This window comes from Falco punctatus (assembly GCF_963210335.1).
Source record: "Falco punctatus genome assembly, chromosome: 14".
NCBI lineage: Eukaryota > Metazoa > Chordata > Aves > Falconiformes > Falconidae > Falco > Falco punctatus.
The window spans coordinates 10618436-10642824 of NC_137594.1; the positions used below are offsets into that span (position 1 = coordinate 10618436).

A 24389-nucleotide genomic window follows, 5' to 3' on the forward strand; every position below is an offset into this window, starting at 1 on the left:
TGGGTTGAGGGGAGGGCAGGGTAAAGGTCTGGGTCAGACCTGCTCTGGCTGAACTGCCCCATCCACCGAAGGGCCTGGATTTGGGATCTGTTGCTCTGGGGTTTGGCCTCGGCAGCCTTCAGAGGAGGCTATCAGTTACTCTGTAACACAATATATTAATTACCAGCTGCTTTATTTCATACATACTTGAAGCACATTTAAAAATACTGCACTTACTGTGCCTATAATACACAAAGGGTGGGTTTTTTTGAAAATCCTAGTGTTTTAAAAATATGCCTTTTCTTTTTAAAGTTAAATCAGCATAATTTTCTGCTGTGTTAAACTGGTGACAAGTCAAAATAGCTGTAAATCTACTTGCAGTAATTCAAGAACATTTACCTTTCCTCTTGTTTATTGTAAATATATCTTTACGCTATAAATTAATTTAGTGACATACTTTTTCAGCAGCACGCTCAGAATATAGATCCTAATAGAATTGTTCATGTACAACCTCTGCAAACCAGCAAGATCAATCATTTTTCTGTTTCTCTGAATTTCCAAAATTAATGTAAATCCTGAAAAGTCAAAGCAAGGATTTAACTGTCCTAAATTTTCCATTGTGCTTTTAAATATACATATTCTCTCCTTTGAGATTCTGTTTGGATGTTAGTAACCAACTCTTACTCTTTTTAATCTCTGTAAAAGAGCACAGGGATGGGCACAGCATAACCATTTGTACATGCAAGATGAAATATCAGCAAAAGAAATTTTTCCAAGGCAGATATATTTCAGCATGAATCATTAATTCCTAAAGCTTGAGTCTTTTCATTATTCATTACACATTTTTCATTCTGCATTATTCCCTCAGTTAGCAGAGTTGCAATGAGATCCATACAGCTCCATAGTGTTAGCATGTAGCTGGGAAGACCAGTCCTATGCCCCAGCACTATCAAACTGAGCAATTCACAGGTGACCAGAAGATTAAAAATTACTTTTCCACTGCATTGCAAAGATCATAGCCACCGAAATTTGGCATTTTATAGACCAAGCCCTTCAATCTCTGTTGAAGGTTTCTAGTGTTGACTAGTTTCCCTGACTAGTTGCAGGATACTTCTTTATGCCAAAACTACAAACAAGAAAACCTAAACCCAAATCCAGATGTCATCAGATCTTCCATCACACTTGTGCTGTCAGAAGCTACAAATATATTTATTCAATTATAAATATATTCCTTCCATTAACAATTAAATGTTATTTTATCAGTTCTAGGGAAAGACTGAAACTTTATATTCCACATTCCACCGTAGTGGCTAAATTCAAACTAGTGAAATCAGAGCAGCTTCACTGCAGAGGAGACAACATCATAGCAGAGAATGGCCTTCAGCATTTAAATAAAGGAAAATACTAGCTGCTGTTGCCTCCACAAAGATGGCTCAGTTTCAATGGGTTGGGGGAAAAAAATCTATACTGACTGATTTCCAAGCCATTAGGATTTCTAACACATACACTCACTGGCTAAAAGAGGCACAATGCAGACTGCCGGATAGAACAATACGTGGGGGACTGTCAGCGATACACTTAAACCATCTGCATTTGCACAGTGTTTGGCAGCAAAACCAGAAATAAGGCAGCCTAGGTCTGAGGGTATAATAAAGAGAGTGGATATAAATGAGTAAAAGTCACTGAACCGGTTTACAAGGCATTAGTGCATTGGCTCCCAGACTCCAGCTCCTCAGCAAGAATTCTTTCAGAGCAGCTCTCTCCACTCTCCTTTTGGCAAACGCTCAGACATGCTCAGCCCAGTGGACAGATCCACAAACAGCTTTTATAGAAAGCACGTGTACTGCCTTCCCTTTTCCCTTGAGCTACTTTAACAAAACAAAACCTCAGTCTGAAATCCTGTGCCCTTGGGAAAAGGGTGGCAGCAATTTGAGACTCGGGTCCATCTGATCTCTGTCGCAGAAGCCTGTGGAGTCTCACACACAGTCTGTGCCGTGCAGCGGAGCCCAGACCCCACACCTCGCACTTCTCCATCCCGTCACTGGCACCTCACACATCAATAGCAGGGTGTTGCAGCCTCTCTCCCACTCCATGAAACCATATGCCAGAGAGATCTGGCCAGCCCCAACCGTGATCTGCCAACCAGCTGGGGCTGGCACGCCGTGCTCCCAGCAGGGCCATGGCTGAGCAGCAGCAAGACAGCACGTGTGTGCACGCGCCTCAATAAAGCACAGCCGAGCATTGCTGGAAGGTGCTCCAAGCGCAGCAGCAGAGCTCTTCTGCCCACCCCTGCATGATGAAACTGGGGGGGAAGGGAGAGGTGATCCATGACCTGGTTCAGGAGACACTAACGTCAATGGCATGACTTCACACATGGAGATTAAACCACTGGAGTGTAGGCAGTTCAATGTAACAAGATAAAAGGAATATCTAGAGACCTCAAGGGGCATCAATGAAAGCATTTCAGATATGGGTCACCTCATGTCCTGTAAACACCCAGTGCAACTTCCCTTCCAGGAACTTGTTTATTTGCAGACTCATCTAGCACAGAACAAAGCACTAGTGAGACACACGCCTTCTCTGGCAAGTGTGCAAGCGGATACAGTGCATAAGCGTTGGGAAAGACACTGAGGAGAATGGCGCCCCAGCATCACCCTGAAAGCAGCCCCAGTTGTGTGACATACACTTTGTTGTACCTGCTCTTTCCACCTCAGTACCATATAATCTTACTCTCAAGATAAAACTCCTGCTGCACTTGATTAGCCACACGAATCCCAGCACCACAGAGCTATTTGTGTGCTGCAGCTTTTGGGATGACATCTTTCCAATGTCTGGAATGGTCATTTGGTATAGAGCCTGCAGTTCAAGCAGTAACCTGACTTTTTATCTCCCCTGAGGCTCTCACAGAACAGTAAAAGGCAAAAAAAAAAAAAAAATAGGTTTCAGTGGTTTTTGAAAGAAAAATCAACATCATTTCAACCTTTATTAAAGTTTATCTCAAATCTTCTGTTTTAGAGCTCCCTAGCAGACGTGCAACTTCGGAACAAGTCAAACAGTGCTGCTGAGCACAGGGACCGAGGTCTGCTGCCCTTGGTCACCCTACCCACCGAAGTCAGGAGCTTGCAGCCAGGAGTTTCAGCTGGCAACATCTGACCCATCAATGGGGAGAATGTCATATGAAAGCCCATATCAGGATGGGTATGTGTGTTATGTAAATAATGTAGGAAGGAAGGAGAGAAGGGCATATCCCTCCTTCTCTCCAGCTCCGTCCTGCTGATATGCTGCATCCCTTACAGAGCAACGAATCGCAGCACACAGTCAGGACACGAGCACAGCGTCCAGAGAAAACACAGGACAAGGCTCAGAGGGAAACCTCCCCAGTCCCTCTTGCCCCAGCAGCTCCACAGCACTACCCCTCCATCACCTACTACAGACTCTGGTTCTGTTTATTTTTAAAATTAATGCCACAGGCATAAAGAGTGTTTGCACTGCAAACTTTACCAAAAATTAAAATGGATGTTGTCCTTCTCATTTCAAACCTGGCATAATAGAGAGAGAGAAAATCTTCTACACCAAAACATGAGCTTCCCATTTACATTACCGGAGGTGAACACTGTGCTGCTTCTACAATCAGCAGTGTTAATGAATGAAAGGTAATGATTTTCATCATTTTGGTTTAAGTGGGAGAAGAAAAGACTGTGTTGCTTTGCGTTTCTATTTTAAAGGACATTTCAATTAAAGCAGATATGTTCTTTGGGAGAAAAAGTTTCACTGAAATGACCGTTTATCAAAAAACATTTCTGGAAAATATTTAATTTCTGCATTAGAGTGGCTCTTCAAACTCAAATCACATATCAAGGTTAATGTGCCTGAGTTAGCCTGCAACCTTGCTTGTTAAAATCCCCGCAGATTGTGTTTTCTATGAACAAAACAAAGGGATTCATGATTCCTTTCTTTCAGTCCATTGGTAAGGCAGTTCCGTTTTACAGCTCCTGCTCAGGGTGCTACTAAGTTTTAGTACAATATGGGCACATTTTCTAACATCTATTTTTTCCTGTAATTTCCAAACAAGGAAACAAGATCATTTGGGATCAATCCCTGCTGAGCATTTTAGACGCAAATCCTGCAGTCATTAGTCTTTATGCAGCCAGAGGTCTCATATATGATGAGAGATTTGCCTGATCATGGAGCATTGGATTTAACCTTCCACGAGAGATCCAGATTAATGAAATGCATATGGTACAGCCACAACAGTACTCTGGAAAACACTTCAGAAAAATGCCATCGCATGTCCCCAGTAAACGTTCAATTCCACCAGTTCTAACTAAAATACCTCAGTAGTTTTTTTAATACGCCTTATATTACAAAAAAAAAATAAATAAATAAAAGAAAAGCAGGGCTACATTCTTTGTTTAACAAACCTGACAAAAGGAAGCTGAGTCAGACTCACTCCAGGATACGCACCTCATCTGTGACAAAAAGGAAAACAGTTACCAAGTGGAAATGACTAAGAGCACTGCACTGCCCTGATTAAAAATCCCAGAAATAACAACACAACATGGTGCAGATATTATGCTTTCCACATGGAGCAGTAATTGTTATTTTTTAGACTTTAAGTAATGTTTCTTCCAGAGAGGTTTCAGACAACAGTCAGATACAATTGCAAATTTAAAATGAGAGGGATTTTACAACAATTATCTGATCTATTCAAAATTAGCATTTCAAGTTTATTTTTATAACTGAAGGAAAGCTTATGCTCTACCCTGCCATAATTCTTAGCTGGTCATAAAAATACTAACACAATATTACTGCTGTGACTGAATTTCAAATCTTGGCAGACCTTCACTTCCATAGTGCCTGTAATGTGCTGGGTTTAGCAAGACAGACTACTAGGTCTAACCTTTACAAACTGTTACAAAAGCATTCTTGAGCTGTATTGCCAAGTGTAAAGCCCTTCTCCAGTGAAGAGTTGGATATTAGGATGACTGCTTTTAAGAAATTAAAACATCATTAGTTGCAGCTGTGACAATAGCAGTCTTTGGTTTTGATGACGGTGCTTATTAAGAAGGGCTTATTTATCATGTGGAATTTCACCGTAATTAGAATCACTTGCAAAGAAAAAAAAATATCCATGTTTACTCAATGAAAGGCATGGGCTGTTTTAGCAACTTTTCTGGAATTAGTGCTGGTTAGGAAAGCAATGAACTTGATCCTAAAACCATGGTTTCCATGAATTCTTTGACGAGAACTTCACAGAGCACTGATCAGATGAGACAGCAAACAAGCACTACAGTGAAAAACTGAAACAAGATATAACCAAAAGCTATTAACATAAGAGTCAGCCTGCCTTGCTGACTAAGCAGAAAGTAATGAAATTGGAGTTTCAGATCACCTGACCAATCTCCTCAGCAATAAACAAAATGTAATTCTGAAAAAAGATGCAAGCTTTAATCTCATATTTATTCTGTGCAGTTATCAATTTCACTAACTTATACTAACCCACTCACAAGTATCTGTGTTAGTGAGAGCAGTCAAATTTAATAGATTTAGCATAGTAAATGAGGGCTCTGTTTCTGCCCATTATAACACATTGTTCCTTTCAGCAGTAGCAAGATGACAGTTATTAGATTCCCAGAAATGTAAAATTCAAACTATGCACAAGCATCTTCAAAGCAAAGTTGAGTTTTACCCCTTTTATACAAGAAAGGAAAGACTGTTTTAAACTTTACTAGCATAAGTAGTCTGGAAGATTGCTCAGACACCAGCACTGAAGTAACATAGGCTAACATTACAAAGTTTCACAGAAAGAGATGCTGATCTGAACCAGACACATCTAATCCAGGTGCCACAAAGTCAAAAAACAGCAGCTAGCAAACATCTGTGGGAAAACCTCAGAGAAAAAGAGAAATGGTCCAGTAGGGAAAGCTGGACATAACATGGAAGAAAACTTGTACAGCAGTGGTGAACAGACCAATGAAAAAGGCCTGGTGTCATTTGGAAAAAGGAAATGCAGAAAAACACTGTGAAATGTAAAGTAAATCATTATCGCTCCTTTTACTCGTGCCACCAGCTCCATCCATGAGTCACACATAGTAGTGGAAAGTTGTTAGATGCCAAGGATTCTATTAACTTTTTACCTATCCCTTTCACCTCCAGAAGTTTCACTATTAAATAGGATTTCTGGCATAAAATGAGGCACCTAAAAGGTAGGTATATCTGCTAATGTCTCATCATGCATTGATGTTTCTCAGCAGCAAAACTTGGTGTGAATTAGTATTTGGTTTAAAATGTTACCTCCTTGCTTGCAAAGCAAGATGTGGTGCTTAGTGATGTAGATGTGGTGCTTATGGACACGGTTCAGTGGTGGACTTGGCAGTCCTGGGTTAACGGTTGGACCTGATGATCTTAAAGGTATTTTCCAACCAAAATGATTCTATGATTCTATGAAAAGATACCAGTCATCAAGGAATTTTTCCGAAGTCTGTTGATTTGGCCCTAATGATAAAAAGAAAGAAGTCTGAAAGCTGAAGATCTACAAGAAAACATGCTTGCTAGCATTTGGAGTCAGCAGCTTTGAAAACATGATGAAATTCATCACCTAGGAAGAGTAGCAGGACAAATGTCTGGGATTAACCAGAGGGCATGGCATGGTCTGAACCAGTAGGAGTTTTGCCACCTTTGGAGAGGGCTGCAAAGATAGGGTTTTCATTTGTTAAAATCCCAACGGACATAGCCAGAAACAAGACTTAAAGAATCTGTTCAGCAGAGATGAAATGTATAAAGCATAATGTGGTCTTGAGATATTAAATCAGGTTTCTAAAATTTAAATGAAAGTACCTTCGTCAAAGCATATAAATGGTTTCCAGTTATACTATTGAGCTCTGAAACACAGCATGCTGAAAATACCTATAGAAACTTTCTCACTTCTTTCCTTGAAACTTTCTGTAGAGATAAAATAAACCAACTAATAAAGCTTATGCAGCTGGCATCAAAACAGACCTTGATAATCTATGTCTCGGGGCATATATAGAGAACATGGGGGGTTTCTCTTCTCCTTTTCTGAGCAGCGGACGTGAAGGGCTCCCTTATCCTCATTCTTTGTTTAGATTAGCTAAATAGCATGCTCACTCCCAAGTCCACAGATATGAACATCAAAGGCTATGCAACGGTTGTAAATACAGTTGAAGTCATTTGCAAAAGTAAATCATATCTGGGACCGTTGTCTGCTGTGCATGCCAGATTATCACTGAGCTGCATCCTGACCAGATAACTGCCGTTCCCTGGAAAACTCCTATCAACATCCTCCCTGCTCTTCTCTCAATAATGTCACAGGAACGGCCTATTTTCTTGTAAGAAAACTTAACTCTGGTTGGTCTCCTTATGTAAGACTTTGAAAAATGTCTCCTCATTAGTTGCTTAACTTTTCTGAATAATTAATGCATCAAATATTTTAAAAAGCTGTTCATCTTTGCTGCTGTACATCATAAAAATGTGAAACAGTCTAACCAACCTCAGCCTTCTAGCAAGCCGGGAAATCAATGCCATCACCTGTGCTGGACTGTGATGACAAATAGGGGCATGAGAGTATTTAACTGTGGAACATTATAATTTAAAGTCCTACTTAAGATACATTGAACATTTGTCCACATTTATTATAACTGGTTCGAAAAAAAAAGTGAGTTTTAAGTTCCACACTTCTCAGATTTCCTTCTGCATTATTTAGTAAAAAAATTCCTCTTCCATCTGTACTGTAGAATGCCAGAGATACACCCTTGCGTTCAGTTTCAAAATGCAGATAGGGGTCAGAAAACAGCAGGCAGCACAGAAGAATGCATCACCATACTGCAGAAAGGTTTGAGTCCTCAGGCTAGGCTGTAAAAAAGCCCACTGGCTCATCAGGCTGGGCTCACTGAACGATATCCTGGCCTAAGTTTTATGTGGGTGACAGTATTAGAGACACTGATGCCTGTGCTTTGCCACGGCCCAGCAAGCCATCCTCAGGAATGTCACACAGATGCTGAATCTTTCCCTTCTGTTTGCCCTAAGTGCTCTCAAGACTTAAAATTAACCATAATCAAGGTGTTACAAACATTTTCTTGTTCTGGAATGCCCACCTATGCTGTCTTGCTTCTAGGGTCATAAATCTACATCGAGTGGTGACAGAGCCTTATAGGAACCTGGCCACATTCTTATAAGGGCCTTAGCTTTTCTGCTTGCAGGTATAAAAATCCTTATAGACAGAACATCTCCAAACTTCTCTGAAACCAGTTTGTGCAAAACAGGCATAGGCTCTGCTGATCAAATACCAGACACTATTTAAAGTACTATTCAGATGTTTGCTAACTCCTAAAACTCTTTATAAAACAATACTAAATAACATACCAACTTTTGTGTTTCTGTCAGAGCCAATTTCCTTTTATTCAGCTCCCTCATTAGAGTCAGCAACAAGTAAGTAGGTATAGCAATAATAAGGCTAAGTTTATCTTGTTTCCTCCACTCCCTTTTCTCACTGTATTACTAAGATTTGGAACAATAACAGGATGCCGGGATGCAGGATGGGAAAAGGCTGACTCCCAGCTGGAAAACCTTGGAGACTGGAGAACTGAACACTCCCAGTATTGCTTAACGAAAAGAGAAGTGGATTTTTCTATTTGATCTTCATTTTCTGTGTACTGCTTAATATTTTGGGATATTGCTGATTTTAGTTTGCCTGACTTGGGAACAAACCGAACCTTCACCAACTGTGACTCAGGTAAGGGATAAATGGTGTTTGCTGTCATTCAGTTATGAAGTTCATTTCTCAGGTTTTTTACTTCCACCAAAAATCTCTTCTAATGCATTCAATAATTCAAGAAATACCAGCAGACAGGCTATGCATTTTATACATACCCACAGAATCCTTTGGGCCTAACTTTGATGGCACTTAAACCAAATTAAGTGCAGACAAAAGCAGAGCTGTTTACAATTGACACTGGAAGAGGAAAATCTCTGGCTTTCTTGGGCTATACCACAATATTCCCAGATTGTTTAAAAGAAGAGGTATTTTGTACTTTTTTGTAGTTCTGTTTTGTAATATCTAGATTATGTTGCCAAAGCTCATTCATAATGGAAAAGAGACAGAAATGATACTGCAAATTTCTCCTGTAAACTCTTAAGGAAAGGATTTTACTTGCAGTGTGGACAGTTACAGACAGTACTGTTTGAAGCAAGCAGGTGTATGCTGTGCTATGGTTTGATGCGGTATGTTTTATCAGAGTGCGGGGTGACTTAGTATCTGTCTTTAAGGTGCTATGGATTTATTGTGACCAATGCCAAGAGGAGGTGAAAGCCACCATGTATACTATCCAGTTTTGGCATCTCTCTCCTGCTGAGAGATTTGTTTAAGGCTTAGAGGAGAGTTTACATAAACACATCAGTGACTAGGTCTCCTAAATCTCAAATTTAAAGTGCCCCAGGTACTTTAGCATCCTAACTCTGGAATACCAGGTTTTACAGCCCCTGTTCTAAATGACCAGCGATTCTTATTTTAAAAGTTTCTTGATCTCTGTGGTTCAAAAAGAGCAACTTATTCTGACAAGGTGTTTTACAAGCAGTGGCTTGATACATAAAGTTGGCTGAAAAGGCTTTATCTTATCCTAAAGATAGTGTAGCAAGTCCCCGAGCTAATAAGTTTGCTGTATGGCTTGCAGAGACAAAGTACTTATGCATAAGAGATGAATAGATACTGCTTTTTTTGTGAGAAGTCTATTCTGCAATAGTGGGTCTGTCAGTGTGCACAGTACCTTACCGTGCTGGTTGTCATGCTGTAATAAAGATAAAGGAAGGAAAGAAATGCAAGGGAAACAGATATGGAAGAAGATTAATTTCCGTGAGAAAATCTGTTCCATTCTTAGCTACCAAAAGCATTAAAAGTTGGTTGCTACTGCAGTTAACAAAGGTATAGTTAATCAATGTGTCCCTGCCTCCACTGATTAGAAAACATTATATAATTTGTAAAAGCATACGGTATTATAGATGTTTATGTAGGAGAAAATATTAGTCAAAGGCAAAGATACTCCAATGATTTACAAAAGCTTCTCATCTTAGGTTAATTTGTGACTTGTAACAACAACCAATATAACGGAAACAAATCACAGAAAAGCTGACTTGTAATTTATCTGTGGTATCTCCAGGAGGTACTTTTTATCCTTAAATAAAGGGTGACTAACAGGAGAAAAGGACACCGAATTAATTTAGCATATGAAAGCCTTAGAATAATACAGTATACTAGAGAGAAGAATGTGAAGTTACAAACAATAAAACAAATGAATTTGAAAGCAAAAGATAAACTCAATTAACAAATCATTCCTGCTTTGTCCACAAACCTGGGCTTTATTCGTTATGCCTGCTACAGCTGCACTGCATTGTAACAAGAAGTATTTGCCGAAGTTTTGCTCTTTAACATAAGATCATAAAACTGTTTCTTAAACATTTTAAAACAAATGCTAGCACTGAAATTATGCCATGAAACAGCAGCTTAGGCAGAGACAGTTCCACCCAAACAGTTAACAAACAGGTTTGTTGTCAGGTTTGCTTCATATCCTGCCTCTGCTGAGTGAAACTGCAAACAGGACCTAGGTAAAACTCACTGGGCATGATTTAGAAGCTCCTCTGATTTATAGCACTTTATGGAACAAAGAACTTCACTGTGCATATGTAAATCGATTACTTCAATTGATATTTCAAATGGAAAATAGAAAAACTTTTCTAAAATTCTTTTTTATTGCCAGGGCACATATCAAAAAAACTACAGGCTTAAATCAGGCCATCTAATCCTTTATCTTTTCTTAAAAAGCACAGGTTCGCAGCATAGAGGTAACTGATCATTTCTAGCAGCTGAGCTTTCTGTAAGAAATCTTCATGGTTATTTTTGTCATGCGTTCATAACTCCAGTTTTTGCTCAGGTCCCAGAAGTTTAATAAAGATGTTCAAATGTTAGTGCCAAGAATAAAATAAGAGGTTCTCTGTCTTTATGAGAAATTTGTCAGCCATGAAAATATTTTGGTGTATTTTTTTTAAAAAACAAGTATCTTTCCTTTTGTTATCTTATGGGTTTAGAAATCAAAAATCCCTCAAAGTTTAGCCCTGACATGACTGGCTTCCCTTCCACCCTAGAACACAGCAGGCAGTGATTATTTGTGTAAATCAGAGATTTGCTAGAATGGAGAGATGCCCAGCTCATAACCACTAAGGTACAACAATTCCTCACCCATGCCTTTGAAGAGCTCATCAGAATCTGAACTAGGAGAACAGACCTTAGCAAACCCAGAGCTGGATACCAGCTTAATTCATGGTGAGAGTTTGCTTGATCCACCTGTGGATTTCAGTTCGGCACCCTACTCCATTTGAAGGGTCTGTGCAGGTATGTTTCCACCACAAACACAAAGCAAACAACACTCTGGTGTCATGATCAGGAGCTACCATTTTTGCTGCCAAGAAACTTACAGGCATCCGGCTTCAGGGCCTGTCCTCAGCCCACGTACAGAGGCCACTGCAAACCCAGGGATCCCACCAACATGACTAATGCTGGGAATAATGATGTGCAACATGAATGCACGTCTCTCACCAACTCACGTGCCACCTACCTCCTAAATTCTGCAATAAGTCTGATCTTGAAATATAAAAAAGGAATAAAAAATTGTGAAGAACATGTTTACAGTTCAGTGTGAAAATACAAATTAGCCCTTTCATTCCATGAGAACCTGAGCTTCACTCATCTTGACCTGAATTTCAAATCTGTCAATACACGTGAGACTAGCTATATTTTCAACATAGGATTTTGCTGAATATGTGAAGTTCTCTCTGTAACATACTTCTGAGATGGATGTTATTTGTGCCATGAGTCTGTTTTGTGCATATGCTGCCATACACACCTGTTGGGTGGGCAGTGAGAAGACCTGGGGCCCAGCCCCCTAGGTGCTAGTTAAAGCCCACGGATGGTCACAGGAACTGGAACAGTTCAAGAGCTGTGTTTCCCAGGGCTGGACAAAGACAGGGGAAGGGCAGAGAGGAAACTTAGCAATCCATTGCAGGTATTCACACTGCCTACACTTCAGTTTTGGTACTCTGAATATATCCAAGTAAAGATTTACAACCAGGAAACCAGAAAGGGTCAAGCACAAGGATGGACACTCAGGCAGACTTTTCTCCAGACAGGTATTTTGGTGTGAGACAGCAAAATTGTTTTACAAAAGATTGGGAGCCCCATGTGAAAGTGTTACATGGTATCATCCATGAAAGGATCCAGAACTTATAGTGAAAAATGACTAATATTTTAGAGAAAAGGCAAGCATGGTACCTAGGACACACTGCAGAAATTGTACAGGGACCTTTCCAAAAGGCCAGCCCTAACACTGTTATCTGAAAGGCAAGGAATTACAGAGCACCACCATAGTTAGAGGTAGACCAAAAGCAGAAGTGTTTCAAATTCTGCATTTTTCAAAATTCGGAGAGGTCAGTTTTCAGAAAGTCAGCCTACATGTCATCAAAACCCTCCTGTTTCTGTCAGAGGTTTCACCACCATCCTCTGCAAAATCTTTAGGAGGAAGAGCCCCCTGTTTCTAGCACACATTATTTTAACAAGCCTACTATCAGTCTCCACAAATTAGCAGTGGCCTGTCTGGCTTTGCCCTCACTGAAGTCATCCATTTCTCTGCATCCTCCTCTCTTTCCCAAGCCCACCAGCAACATCTGGATTGGTCCTCCTGACACCTGGCAAAGTTCACGGGGCACAAGGTGGGTTATCTGCAGCACACACATGCCCTTGTCCTTATTGTGTATGACAGTGTGAAGGGAAATTCCACTTCCACAGTATGTCTGGAGGATACAGTTGAATTCCTTCTCCTGTCTTTGTCCACATTTCTAATGCTTTGGTAGGATCAGCCTTCCTTTTCCCCTTCCTTTTATGTTGCTATCTGATATGAATTTCTGATCTGGAAATCCTCTAGGAGTGCAAAGTCTACCTTACAACATACCAATTGAGGAGACTAAGGGGCTAATGTTGCTCTCATGCAAATGATAGGAAATCCTGCCATTGATGGGAATTGTTCCTGTGATATGTTCAGCTTCATCGGCAGAACATTCCACTGGCACACAGTTTTAGGTTAGCTTCTCCATTCTTTTTGTAGGATACTCCCTCCCTCCACCTCCAATCCTACACCTGAATTCAGAGATTTGTATTATCTCACTGGGTTTTATTGCCATAGTCTTTCAGATATATATGATCTGTATGCAAGAGAACCTGATTATTCATGTTAGCATTAGACCAACCAATCAATACTACTAATAAGGTATCAAACTCTTCACCACCTGAACTAGGAACCCAAACCTACAATGAAATAGTATATACTGTCTGTTTGCTCAGAACTGTTCATTTAGCTTTTTCGACTGTCATTAAAACATAAACAAATACTGCTACACTATGCACATTTTAGTATCGCCCAGATTAGCAATGCACGCCACCTAAAGCATGTATCCAGTACGGAAATTAAGAAGCAAGGGCAGAAAGCAGACAGCAGAAAAAGCAGGAATGATTTTTGGAATGGGTTCATTTTACAAAGACAACAACTTGACAAGACAAAACTGTTGTGGAGATCTATCATCCGTTGCACCATTTAACACATTTGCTTTGTACAACAGATTTGCCAGCAGCAGCCTTGGTAAAAGTTTAGGATTAGAATAGATACTGAATCTTCCGGTAATTGCACTTGGAGACAACCTAAGTTTCAAACAGGAAGAAAGGGGCACATTTCTCTTTGGAATACGTTGCATCATTTTCCTGCTGTGAAATGGTGAGCTGTATTACCTGCCTTATATGGATTGATCTTGGGCTTCTTTAAATGAAGAGGAAGCCTTTATTCGCACAAGAAAGGAGTTTTCAGTGGCCATGATTAAAATATGAGCTGTGAGAGAACTAAATGTTCCACTTACACAGCCACTAACGAAGGAGAAAAAAAAATTCCCACCTCAGCTTAAGAAGTATCTCCAGCTGTGTTCCGGATTCAGGCAGCAAACCCACAAGTGCAGCACTGATGTGAATAAGAACTTCCCAAACAGCCAGGTTACTTTAAAGCCATCAGCTCCTGGGGGGGATGCAGGCTGCTCCCCAATGCTCACAGCGCTGTGCCCCAGCAGGGCAGCAGCAGCCACCAGCCTAGATCCTGGGTGCTGGCTTAAGAAGACCTGTGAGCAGATGCGACCCCAGGCCAGCCAGCTGAAAGCCCCCAGCTCTCACTTTTATCACTGCCACAAAGACTTCTTTCTTACCACATTGTAAACAAAAGCATGGCCTGCCTTGAAACAGGGTCACTCCTGGAGTCACATCTTACATGTTGGACTAGCACCTACTATGGCTGCAATCATCGCCTCTGGGCTGGGGTTGTAAAATTCATCAGACTAATGACCTGCTTAAGCCAGTGCATAGATACTGGAGCAAAACACCACAAAACACTGTGTTAAATCACAGTCACTCCCACATGGAATCAAATCCATGCAGAAAAATGTCTAGCTCTAAAATAAGTCACAAAATTTACAACAGCTTTCCTCATCTATTTAAGCTCCCCTGTGTCTGAGGCCTGAATTTTCAGGCCTTCCAGCTTCCCTTTATCAGTACTGTAAGCTGGAAATGTGCTTCCCTAGTGTTATTTTGATTTGAACAAGAGATTTTCCTGACAAGAGCTAAGCTGTAAGTAAAAACACTGAAAAGCTTGTTGTAAATTCGTAAGAGCAGTAATAATGTCGTATCATCTCACAACACATGGAGATTATAACAATGGAAATGTTGCAGGAAAAGACTAACTCTAGGGGTGGGCAGAAAAGGTCTTAAAGTTAATTAAGCCTGGTTTGGAAGTCTAGCTGAATAAGGGCAGGAAATAGAGAAGAATGAACTGACATTTGAGTTAGACATTTTAAAAAAGGAGAAAAATAGTAATTACCAAACAAAATATATCCAGACACACCCTGGTTTTTCAGCCTCTTGCCCAGCCAGAAAACAAGATATTTATGTATATGTACATGTTTTCTTTATCTGCCACAAAATTAATTTTCAGAGGAAATACTAATGCATTCAGTTACCCAGTAGAATAACCTGGACAAAAGAACTGGAACACACAGCCAGCTAAACATGGTTTCTCTGGTTCAGATTACCATTAGCGCAATAAATATCAATTACTGCGACCTGTGCATGATGCTTGTGTTCAAGACAGATACTTTTGCTCTTGAGCTTTTGTTGAAGGTAAATGTCAAAAAAATCTTATCTGCTGTAAACACAACTACACTGTACTTTTTTAAAAAATAAAAATCATATTTATTACCTGCAGTTCCTCAAAGGATGGGGACTTTTCCTTAATCAAAGCCACTCTGTTGCAGCTCTGTGCTAGGAAGCCTCTCTGATATTAAGGCTTTATCTGGAAACAAAGAGGAAGTGGAAGAAGCTCTATAATTGTCATAGTGTACCTTATTTTGTTTCAGCTTGGCCAAATTCTTAAACATTCAGTGACAGCTTCAGCTAATCTCTGTGTACAGCAGAGCTAACCAGGGGGCAGTATCAAAACAGATAAATTCTGAAATGTGCCTACAATTTGTTGCAGGAAACAAAGCTTCTGTTTAGAGATGCCTGAGAAACCTTTTTAGTGATCATAAACATCTCCAATATACCCACACCGTTCCACCTCTGCACTGGGATGAGCCAAATAATTTTTGGAGGATTTCCTCGTCCTCTGCTCACCCAAACCCCCACTCTCCAAAAATCAAACAACATTATCTGAGTGCGGGAAGTGCAGGGGACAAGGGAGGCTCAGTGCTGAGACACCTGCACTGTGACTCTCCTACCAAACCAACCATAGTTTGGGCTAAGCAAAAGAAAATTGGCTCAAGCAAGCAAGAAAAAAGCTGGATCTACAGCCACATAAATACACCACTGAGAGTGGCAGAGACTCAATCATTCCTCAAAGTCAATGAGACCCTGACTGCTGTATCATCCCTGAAACAAATTTTTGGATACAAGAATGGGAACAAGTTCTTTGCCTGTCTGTAACACTGGTACTTCATCACTTTTTTCAGCATCTGTCTTTATCAGTAATTAATCTGATGGGACATATTTTCCTCTTAGCTTTGTATTTTGGACAAAGAATTAATAGGGGAAAATGTTTGCAGTTCCAAACTATGCATGCGGAGTTTATCCCACCCATCTTATTAGCTCACTTCAGAACAGAAAGGCTGTACTTAATGCAGCTAACCCCCCCAAAATAGCTCAGATTTCAACAGCATTTGGCAACTGTCATCAAAAGACAAGAACAAATTTTCTGTCAGTCAGTTGTTAGCTTCACCCCTGCAACATCTGTAAATGTCCTCCTACCTTTGAGATTTTGGGCCTTGGTGCTTGACTGTCCCAAAGACTTGCCTCTGAATTCTCTCAAATAAACCAGCATTCAGCAGCAAAGGATTTTTTGTGAGCCAAAGTGAGGTCATGATTGTATCTTGCACACCCAGCTAACAGATAGTAAATGTTATGAGTCTACTGATGCAGTTATCAGGATACCTTTGAAGGTTTGTGTTGTAAGGAACAGAGCTGAAGTAGCACCACCAACAAAATTATTTCTCTGGTTGTCCAACAGGTCATGCCTGTATGTAACGGGTCAGATTCAAAGCAATTCAGAGCAAAGATGGACAAGAGCACAAAGCACGATATTTCTGGCCTACTATGATGGCTGACTGCATCTGTAGTACTGCACTATTCATAGATTAAAATGAGCAAAGCTTGCTATAGATTAGTCTTTCCCCACTCATGCCAATATTTCTATTTTTATTAAACTACAGCTAACATATTATTAGGCACATCACTGATGTAAAACAAACTACAGTAAAGTCAGGAGAATTCACTGGTACAAGATCAGATCCTGCACCTGACTCATCCTGCTTCTCTTTCAGATGAGGAGACTTCTAGCAAACAAACTGCAAATCTACACATCCCTTTTCCATAAAGGCTTCTTGGCAAGGAACAAAGACCTTTGCAACCTCTTAAAACCTTCTTCCTCACTCCTCTAAAATCATTCTGTTTACAGCAAATGTCTTCTTAGACCATATATTTCTTATTTTTAGTTCATACTCAGCCTTTTCATACACCCTTCTCTCAATATTTACTGCAGCACTTTAGTCCTGGAATCAGCAAGTCACTTGCTAAAATGCAAGCAGGGGAGTCAGGAAGCTCTGGGGGGACATTCAGGTAGATCTCATCATTCCTGCTCAACTGTCTTCAGTACACAAGCTCTCACTCAACTAGCCTGGAGGGTGGCTTTATTTCTTAAAAAAAAAAAGAAAAGAAAAGAAAAAAAAGCACCAAAACGGTGCTTGCCTCCACCGATTTTAGCCAGTTCTGTATCTGAGGTAGAAGGACCGGGAGACCAATTTTGCTACCTGCTTTCCACCAGGCAGTGAATCTTTAACATATACATGGTATTTATAGATCTTTATAGCCAAATTTCTTTACTGCTGAAAGAGTCATCTGTCCTGGCTGTGGACTTCATCCACCCATGAGACGAAGTTGTATTTTGTATCATCCAGGAGGGAATTTTTGGGTGAGTTGAACAGACAGGGGAATAAAATCATTAATACATTTTCCCCAGACCTACCAGAAACTCAAACCTGAAATGACAAAGAACTTTCAGATTAGAATTATTCTCTTTTTCCTGGAAAAAATATGAGAAGCCAAAACCAGAGACAAAATCGGAAATGCTGAATTATGTCCTCAGCAATATTGACGCACAGTGCTGCAGCATCAACACCAAGAACTGAATAGGACCAAATGCACACAAGAGGGCTCTCACAATACTGAGTGACACGGGGGATTTTTGAAGTAGCAAGTTTAGTTAAGATATTGCTGAAGTGGTTATTCATTCAAAGGTACTATCACAAGTATAAAATGTCATTTTATAATCAGTTTTCAGGCAGGCATTTGCTCTTCAGTCTGTTTAGTCATCAAAGTGGCTATTTACTCAAAGATACTATCACACATATAAGAAGTCATTTTATAGTCAGTTTTCAGGTAGGCATTTGCACTCCAGACTGTTTAGTCATCAGTGGAAACCACTTCTCAGATGCATAAAATCAACATAAGGACAATCAAAAATATAATACCAGATAGGCACTAGGTCTGTTTAAATCAGCTCAATAATCTGGAAATGAAAAAGCACCGCAATGTTCTCAGGAAAAGCCTATTTTTAAATGAATCATTGTACACTGTTGAGAACATGTGACAAGACAGGTTTAATAAGAAACAAGAGAAACACTGAGTAACCACCCGAAATAAATTGTATCTGAAAATGCAACAAAAAAATGATTGCACCAAGTCAAACATTGCACAATTTACTTCGTTTTTTAAGTGATGTTACTAAAGTTTGAAGACCTACCCTAGTTCCCATTCTCACTGTACTTATTTACGTGCCCCCAACTCTGCTCCCATTGTAAGCTCAAAGGAGCGACAGAGGATCACAGTTTTGCAGCTTCGATGCCAAGCAGACACTGGAGTGAAGGTAACAATTACACCCGTGTGATTGCTTTGCTGCCATGTTTCTCTGGGTTTGTTAGCAGCTGGTTAGAGCAATGTTGTGTAATTACGAGACAAAGAAAGTGGGAGGACAAAATCTGAGACTTGTTACTTCTGACCCTGGTCCACTGTCAGGAGATGGCAAACACACTGAAGTCCTCTGTGCTTCAAAGGTACCTTTTGAAAGGGATATTGCTTTTTATCTAGCTGCAGTACTTCACACAGGAATGAGGAGGCTTTATCAATTCATGTTTGTGCAGCCATTAAAGGCCCCTGACCGGCAGTGTTAAGTATTGCTAGGACTATTCTCTTTTAATGGTGTTTTGCTTGCTTACCAAAACTACAAGCATTGCAAAGAAAAAGGTAATTTATCCCCCTCCTGTGTTTGGTATATTACCTTTCCATTTCTTAATGCTGACTGCATTCACACATTTACCTTCGGTCTTTAACATCATATAAATGAGAAATTAATGTTAAAAATGGATTCTGTATGGCAGGGTTGTTCAGGGTCGTTTTGATACTTGACACTAGGTCAGATTCTGCTCTGTATCTATCATGGCTTCACTGAGCATAGTAATTTTGGAGGTGTTTAGATGATGTATCAAAGTAATTTTCTTGCATCTGAAAAAAATTTTGAAGGGTTCTCCACTGTATATTGTAGGATTTAATACACTGCAAATTCAACATTATTTTTTGCACACAGCTCCTTAGGAATATTGGGAAGGGGTGCAACAGACACGAGGGGGAAACAGAATCAGAAAATACTTATTAAACTAAACTAAAGCTGTCTAAAGTCAACTTTCCTGAAAAAGCTTTTGTGAAGAATTCTTTCTTAATTTTCTTTCTCTTTTAGCCCAGCCTGCGCGTGCCCATGGGCACACACCCATCCTGACACCCCACTCCCCAAGACACCACAGGGCCAGGGCCCCCACCCACAGCAAAGGCAGCTTAAGCTGAGCAAAAGCCCTCCTTCAAGCTCCATTTTTCTCCCAGCTGACTGAATACAGTATTTCAGATATTTAGTATTCCCTACATTTACATGGCTGCAGGCACGACAGCTAAGGTTTGATTAAAAACCAGAAATAGCAAAATTGCCAGTACTGTGGAATGGAATAGATTATGTCCTATAGTATTGATTTATTAGTAATGTTGTTGATATTTTCTGCTTTGATTAAACTCTCATTTTTGCATGGGGTTTTTAATTTTCATTTACATTGTTCAGATTTCAGCCATGACACTGTAAGAAAAAATAATCAAGTTTCCAGCTCAATCATCAACAATAATTTCATTTCCAGCTTTTCTGACAATCAGGTATGCAAATTATCTAAACAATATGGACACAAACCTTTTAAAATATATTTCTTTTCTGGTGAATGATAGCCACTTCAAGCAAATTTCTCTCTTAGGATGTTCCTTATCACTATTTCTAGTACTATAGCTGTTTTTCAGATGCTGAAAAATTCTCAAAGACTAGCATAAGATTTTAGTCCAATCAACCAGAAAAATACATCATTTCAGCTACAACTGTCTCCTCATTTACCAAAGTTTAGAAACCTGGTTTAACATCTATTTAGCAAGCAAGCATAGAAGAGATTTCTTTGTCAACTAACCTAACCTCATACAAGCATTAATAAAGAATTTTAGAGTGAGAAGTAAACCAGGTAAGAGGCAAATACCTACCACGGAAAAAAACACAAATGTTCACAAGAATATTTCATCAAATGTGTTTTCATTACATGGAGACTTTATTTATACTGGCTGCTCATTGACCTTACAGTTGATTCCTTACCAAAACACCTTGTAAAATGCAAATTTTTAATTAGTACAGTATTGTCTGTATCTCTGCCTGACATTTGTTTAGTAATTACTCCCAATCTGCAAGAAGAAACTATACCTTATAAGTCATGTGTCTCATAAATCAGTTTGAATACCAGAATTTCTCAAACTGTCTACAGCACCCTGCAGACCAAGAATTATTTGCTAAAATAATTCAACGCATAAAATGAATAATGTTGGTGGGAAACCCATCATTTGCTGAAAGAAAATTTAAGAGCAAAGCAAGAAACTTAACTACTTGAATAAACCATTACCCTGCTAACTTTAAGGAACATTTATAGTCCCTGCTTAAATTGAAAAAAAAAAGTCTGAATTATTGGTCTAATCAGTTAGAGACAGAGGGGTAAGTGGAGACTGTATGTGAAGGTAGACTAGTGCTGGGGCCGCATGGCAGCCTGCCAGGGAGAGCCACACGTGGCAGGGCATGCTCTGCCATTTCCTTCTGCAGAAGCATGTGGCCACAGGGTCATTATTTGAAAGGGTGCATCTTATTCCCTTTTCTCAGTCCTGGCTGCCACAGCAGACATAAGAAGAAATGAAAAGCCAATCACTGCACATCATCCAACCGTCACCCCTCAGAAACTCGCTTGCTTCTGACTCCATGGGAACACACTCCCCTGCTCAGGCATGGGAATATCTCTCTTCTGCTGCTATCTCTGGCATTTCAAATGAGGTCTGCTGGAAAGGAAAACTATCATGGCCAGAAAAAGAGAGAGCATTTAGTACAGCTTGTCAAGAGCTAACATCCATTCAACATGGCCTTCACACCAGGACAGTCCCCTTACCTCACTACTCGATAAGGTCCTGCTTCTGAAGCGTCTGCATGTGCTACCGAAGAAGGGTATTCTTAAATATTGTGATGAATTCAGCTATGTATTCAACAGCAGAGGACTTCCAGCTGCCAAATGGAAAACTTGCACGGTATCACAGAGACAGTCTTTTCAGAGTCAGCCTGTTCTATAGAGCAATGCCCATCAAATGTCCCTAGAAAAGACAGCGTGCAAAGTGCTCGTGTGCTGTGTTACTTCTACCAAAACGAGAAACTTCGAAAGATGCTAGAGACAAAGTAGAAGTCATTTTTTTGCAAAAGGCTCTTTATCTCCATCTGTGTTTGACATACAGTGCATACCAGAGGGCAGACCAAACTCCACCAAACTGCTCACAAAGGAACCACTAACTTACAAAGGAGGCTGGATGAGTATTAACAAGGAATCCATTAATGAGGAGTTAAAGGAAGTCAAGCCACCTTAAAATCTAAGAAAATAAAGATGGATCTGCTGAGTGGAAGGGGTAGCTTAAGCTTCAGCTGAAATGTGCATATATTTAAAAAGATTCTGTCTAGTGCTTCCTGTATTAACGGCTATGCTTCCAACAAGGCCTGAACGGTGTGAAACACGAACAGGCCACCTACTTCAAAGGAGAGTTTGCATTTGCTGCATGGATCCATCAGAATCATCAGGATATTACCTAGTCCCAGAGCTCCTACACAGATAACCACGCACTCGTTATGAATTTGAGCCTTCAGTTTCTGATAAGCAGTGTCCCTGTATGAGGATGCCAAAGGCCCAGAGTTGCTGTTACTGGTAATCACCTGCTGGTAATCACCCTCAGCAACACCAAGAGAAGTACCCTGAGGAGTCTGGCAGAGGGCATGGCTGAATCTGAACTGAGCATTAAGAAACAGAGAGGCAAATACTGGGAAAATATTTCTGGGAAGACATCAAATTTCTCTTTACAAAGTAGATTTCACTGAGACCAGTATGCTTTAGTGGAGATTTGACTATTTCAGTTTAAAAATGCTTTCTGCAAGGATGTTTGTAGATGTGTCACTTCCAGTGAAATGAATGGGCAACTGAAGTGGCCAGTATTGTCCTCGATTTTCCCAAGTAATCTCCACCACAGCAGTACAGCAGATCTCCACTGTACCACAGCAACAAGAGAAAATGACATTTAAACACTATGGCCTGTTTTTCCAAAACTACAGCCTGTACTAGTCGCTGTTAACCAACTATTTTCTTTTGGCTATCATGTTTTGTAATTTTATGAATAAAAGACAGACTTAAGCGATCACAACAGAATCCTATCAATGGTGTCCAGTTTCCAATTGTAGAATGTTCATGTACACAAATAAAGCACAGTAAAACAACTAAATCTTACTTATTTTTCTAAAAATATTCAGAGCCAAAGCGCATAGACTACAAAAAAATAGCTAAATTGATTCAGTTTCATATGACTCCACAGAACTGTATAAAACACAGCTGAGCTATTAAAAAGCAACTTCAAAGCCACCTTAGTCATTTCCTGCACAATCGTAAAGAAGGAATGTTCCTCAGCTTATGTACAACAATGCAGAAGAGAAGTACAGGAAAGCAAAATTTTACGGCAAATAAAATGTTTTTACTGACAATGATGCTGCACCACGGGATAACACTGATTGCCTAGTTACCAAAGAGTAATTTTGGAAACATCTCAACACCTTCCTGCCGAAAATATTAATTTAATCTCGCATCTAGCAACCTGCGTGATGTCAACTTCTCTGTCACAATTAGCAGTTTTATTTTTGATGTGCATGCTGACAGCTCCTAAAAGCTAATGGAAAGTGATTTATGTGTAATTTAAAGTCTGATTATTTGAGTGTTAAAAGTTCCCTGACAGTCCTTTATATTGGGAAGGGGAAATTTAGCACAAAAATGAATCAGCTTTGCTACATGAAAATAACTTCTCAATCTGATATGAAAGTCAGGCCTCAAGTTTGCTAATATTAACATATGATGCAAAAACATGGTTTAACCTGAGAATAATTTCACAAATGATCATTTTGTAGATGGCAAAATCTGAGAACAGGGGATGAACAAACTTTACATGCCTCTTCAAACATTTCAAAAGACAAGAAACTGAATCAATAAATTAGCTCTCTGAGCAAGATAATTTGCTAAATTGTACTTGGAATTGATTGAAAATTTCACATGAATCATTTTTTCCACCAAAAAAACCCAGATTTCATTTTAAGTCAATATTTTCCATATGAAGATATTGACTACAGTATATTTTGTGCCAGGGAAAGTAAAAACATTGCATTTCGGTTCATCAAGCTGGAACATTTCATTTCAAGTTAACATAAACTTTGACCTGGCTCAGCTTTGGTGCTGCTTCCCAAGGCTGGTCTCCCCTTGAGCTATGCTCTGCAGCCAGACTGTGCTTCCCGCAATGCGCAATGGGTGATCTTCACTACTCAATCTTCTCTTCAGATTAACTACAGTAGCTCAAATGGATAATGGCTTTTATGCTAGCTTTCAAAACTTGCACATTTTTTTATTTCATTAAAATATTTTTGTTGGGGTTTACAGTTGTCATCTAGTTAAAACCATTTCATGGAAGGAAGCAGCCCAATATTTCAAATTTTGATGCTCAGACAAATGAAAACAAATACAGAAAGCAATTAGACTTTCCTGTAGAAGGAAAGTCCATTTGCACTTCTATGTCTGCTCTCTCTGATTAATTTGATTCTGTTGTTATTTATAGTTTTAATATTTTATATTACTTTCTAGGCTACAGAAGAAGATGAACCACCTTATCCTACTTTTCTCATTGTTCCTGGCTCCAGCATTTGCTGACAAAGAAAGTCAGAAAACAAACCAAAACTTTTCTTCAAACAATGCCAGTCATAAACGACAGAAAAGAGACTGGATATGGAACCAAATGCATATCAAAGAAGAAATAGATACACCATTACCACACCACGTTGGCAAGGTAAATGGCAGTCTGTTAGCAATGAATAATTAGAAATGCAGACAGCAAATTAGTATCTTGAAAAATATTACTTGTTTGCAGTCTAGGCAGAACAGAATCTCATGTTAAAATCTCAAGAATGTGGACCCAGGGTAAATCAAGAATAATGTCAAAGGGATTCTTACTCTTTTGAAGAATATAAATAAATTTTAGCGAATGGCAAGTATGGAGTATCCACAGTGCAGAAACAATTGCATTGCATGCA

The 24389-nt window shown here is 39.7% G+C and overlaps 2 protein-coding genes across 11 annotated transcripts in view; one reads left to right on the plus strand and one right to left on the minus strand.

The window, feature by feature from the left end:
* The window catches only part of LOC308073241 (uncharacterized protein), a 319052-nt gene that overhangs the window by 193009 nt on the left and 101654 nt on the right, over positions 1 to 24389 (minus strand). The window contains exon 3 of one of the 7 annotated variants that reach the window (XR_013931955.1): positions 8746 to 15422. The exons of the other annotated variants lie outside the window; for them this stretch is intronic. The gene's annotated coding sequence lies outside the window, so the exon portion shown is untranslated. Of the gene's footprint in view, positions 1 to 8745; positions 15423 to 24389 lie in introns of those variants that run through there. 7 annotated transcript variants of the gene reach the window in all.
* Positions 7960 to 24389, plus strand: part of CDH5 (cadherin 5) — a 29395-nt gene continuing 12965 nt past the window's right edge. The window contains exons 1-4 of one of the 4 annotated variants that reach the window (XM_080411184.1): positions 7961 to 8731; positions 16945 to 18545; positions 19782 to 19870; positions 23944 to 24145. In XM_080411184.1, coding sequence (XP_080267310.1) covers positions 23957 to 24145 — 189 coding nt within the window. In that variant the 5' untranslated portion in view covers positions 7961 to 8731; positions 16945 to 18545; positions 19782 to 19870; positions 23944 to 23956. Of the gene's footprint in view, positions 8732 to 16944; positions 18546 to 19781; positions 19871 to 23943; positions 24146 to 24389 lie in introns of all 4 variants that reach the window. The other 3 variants (XM_080411185.1, XM_080411183.1, XM_080411182.1) reach the window with 3 other exon arrangements.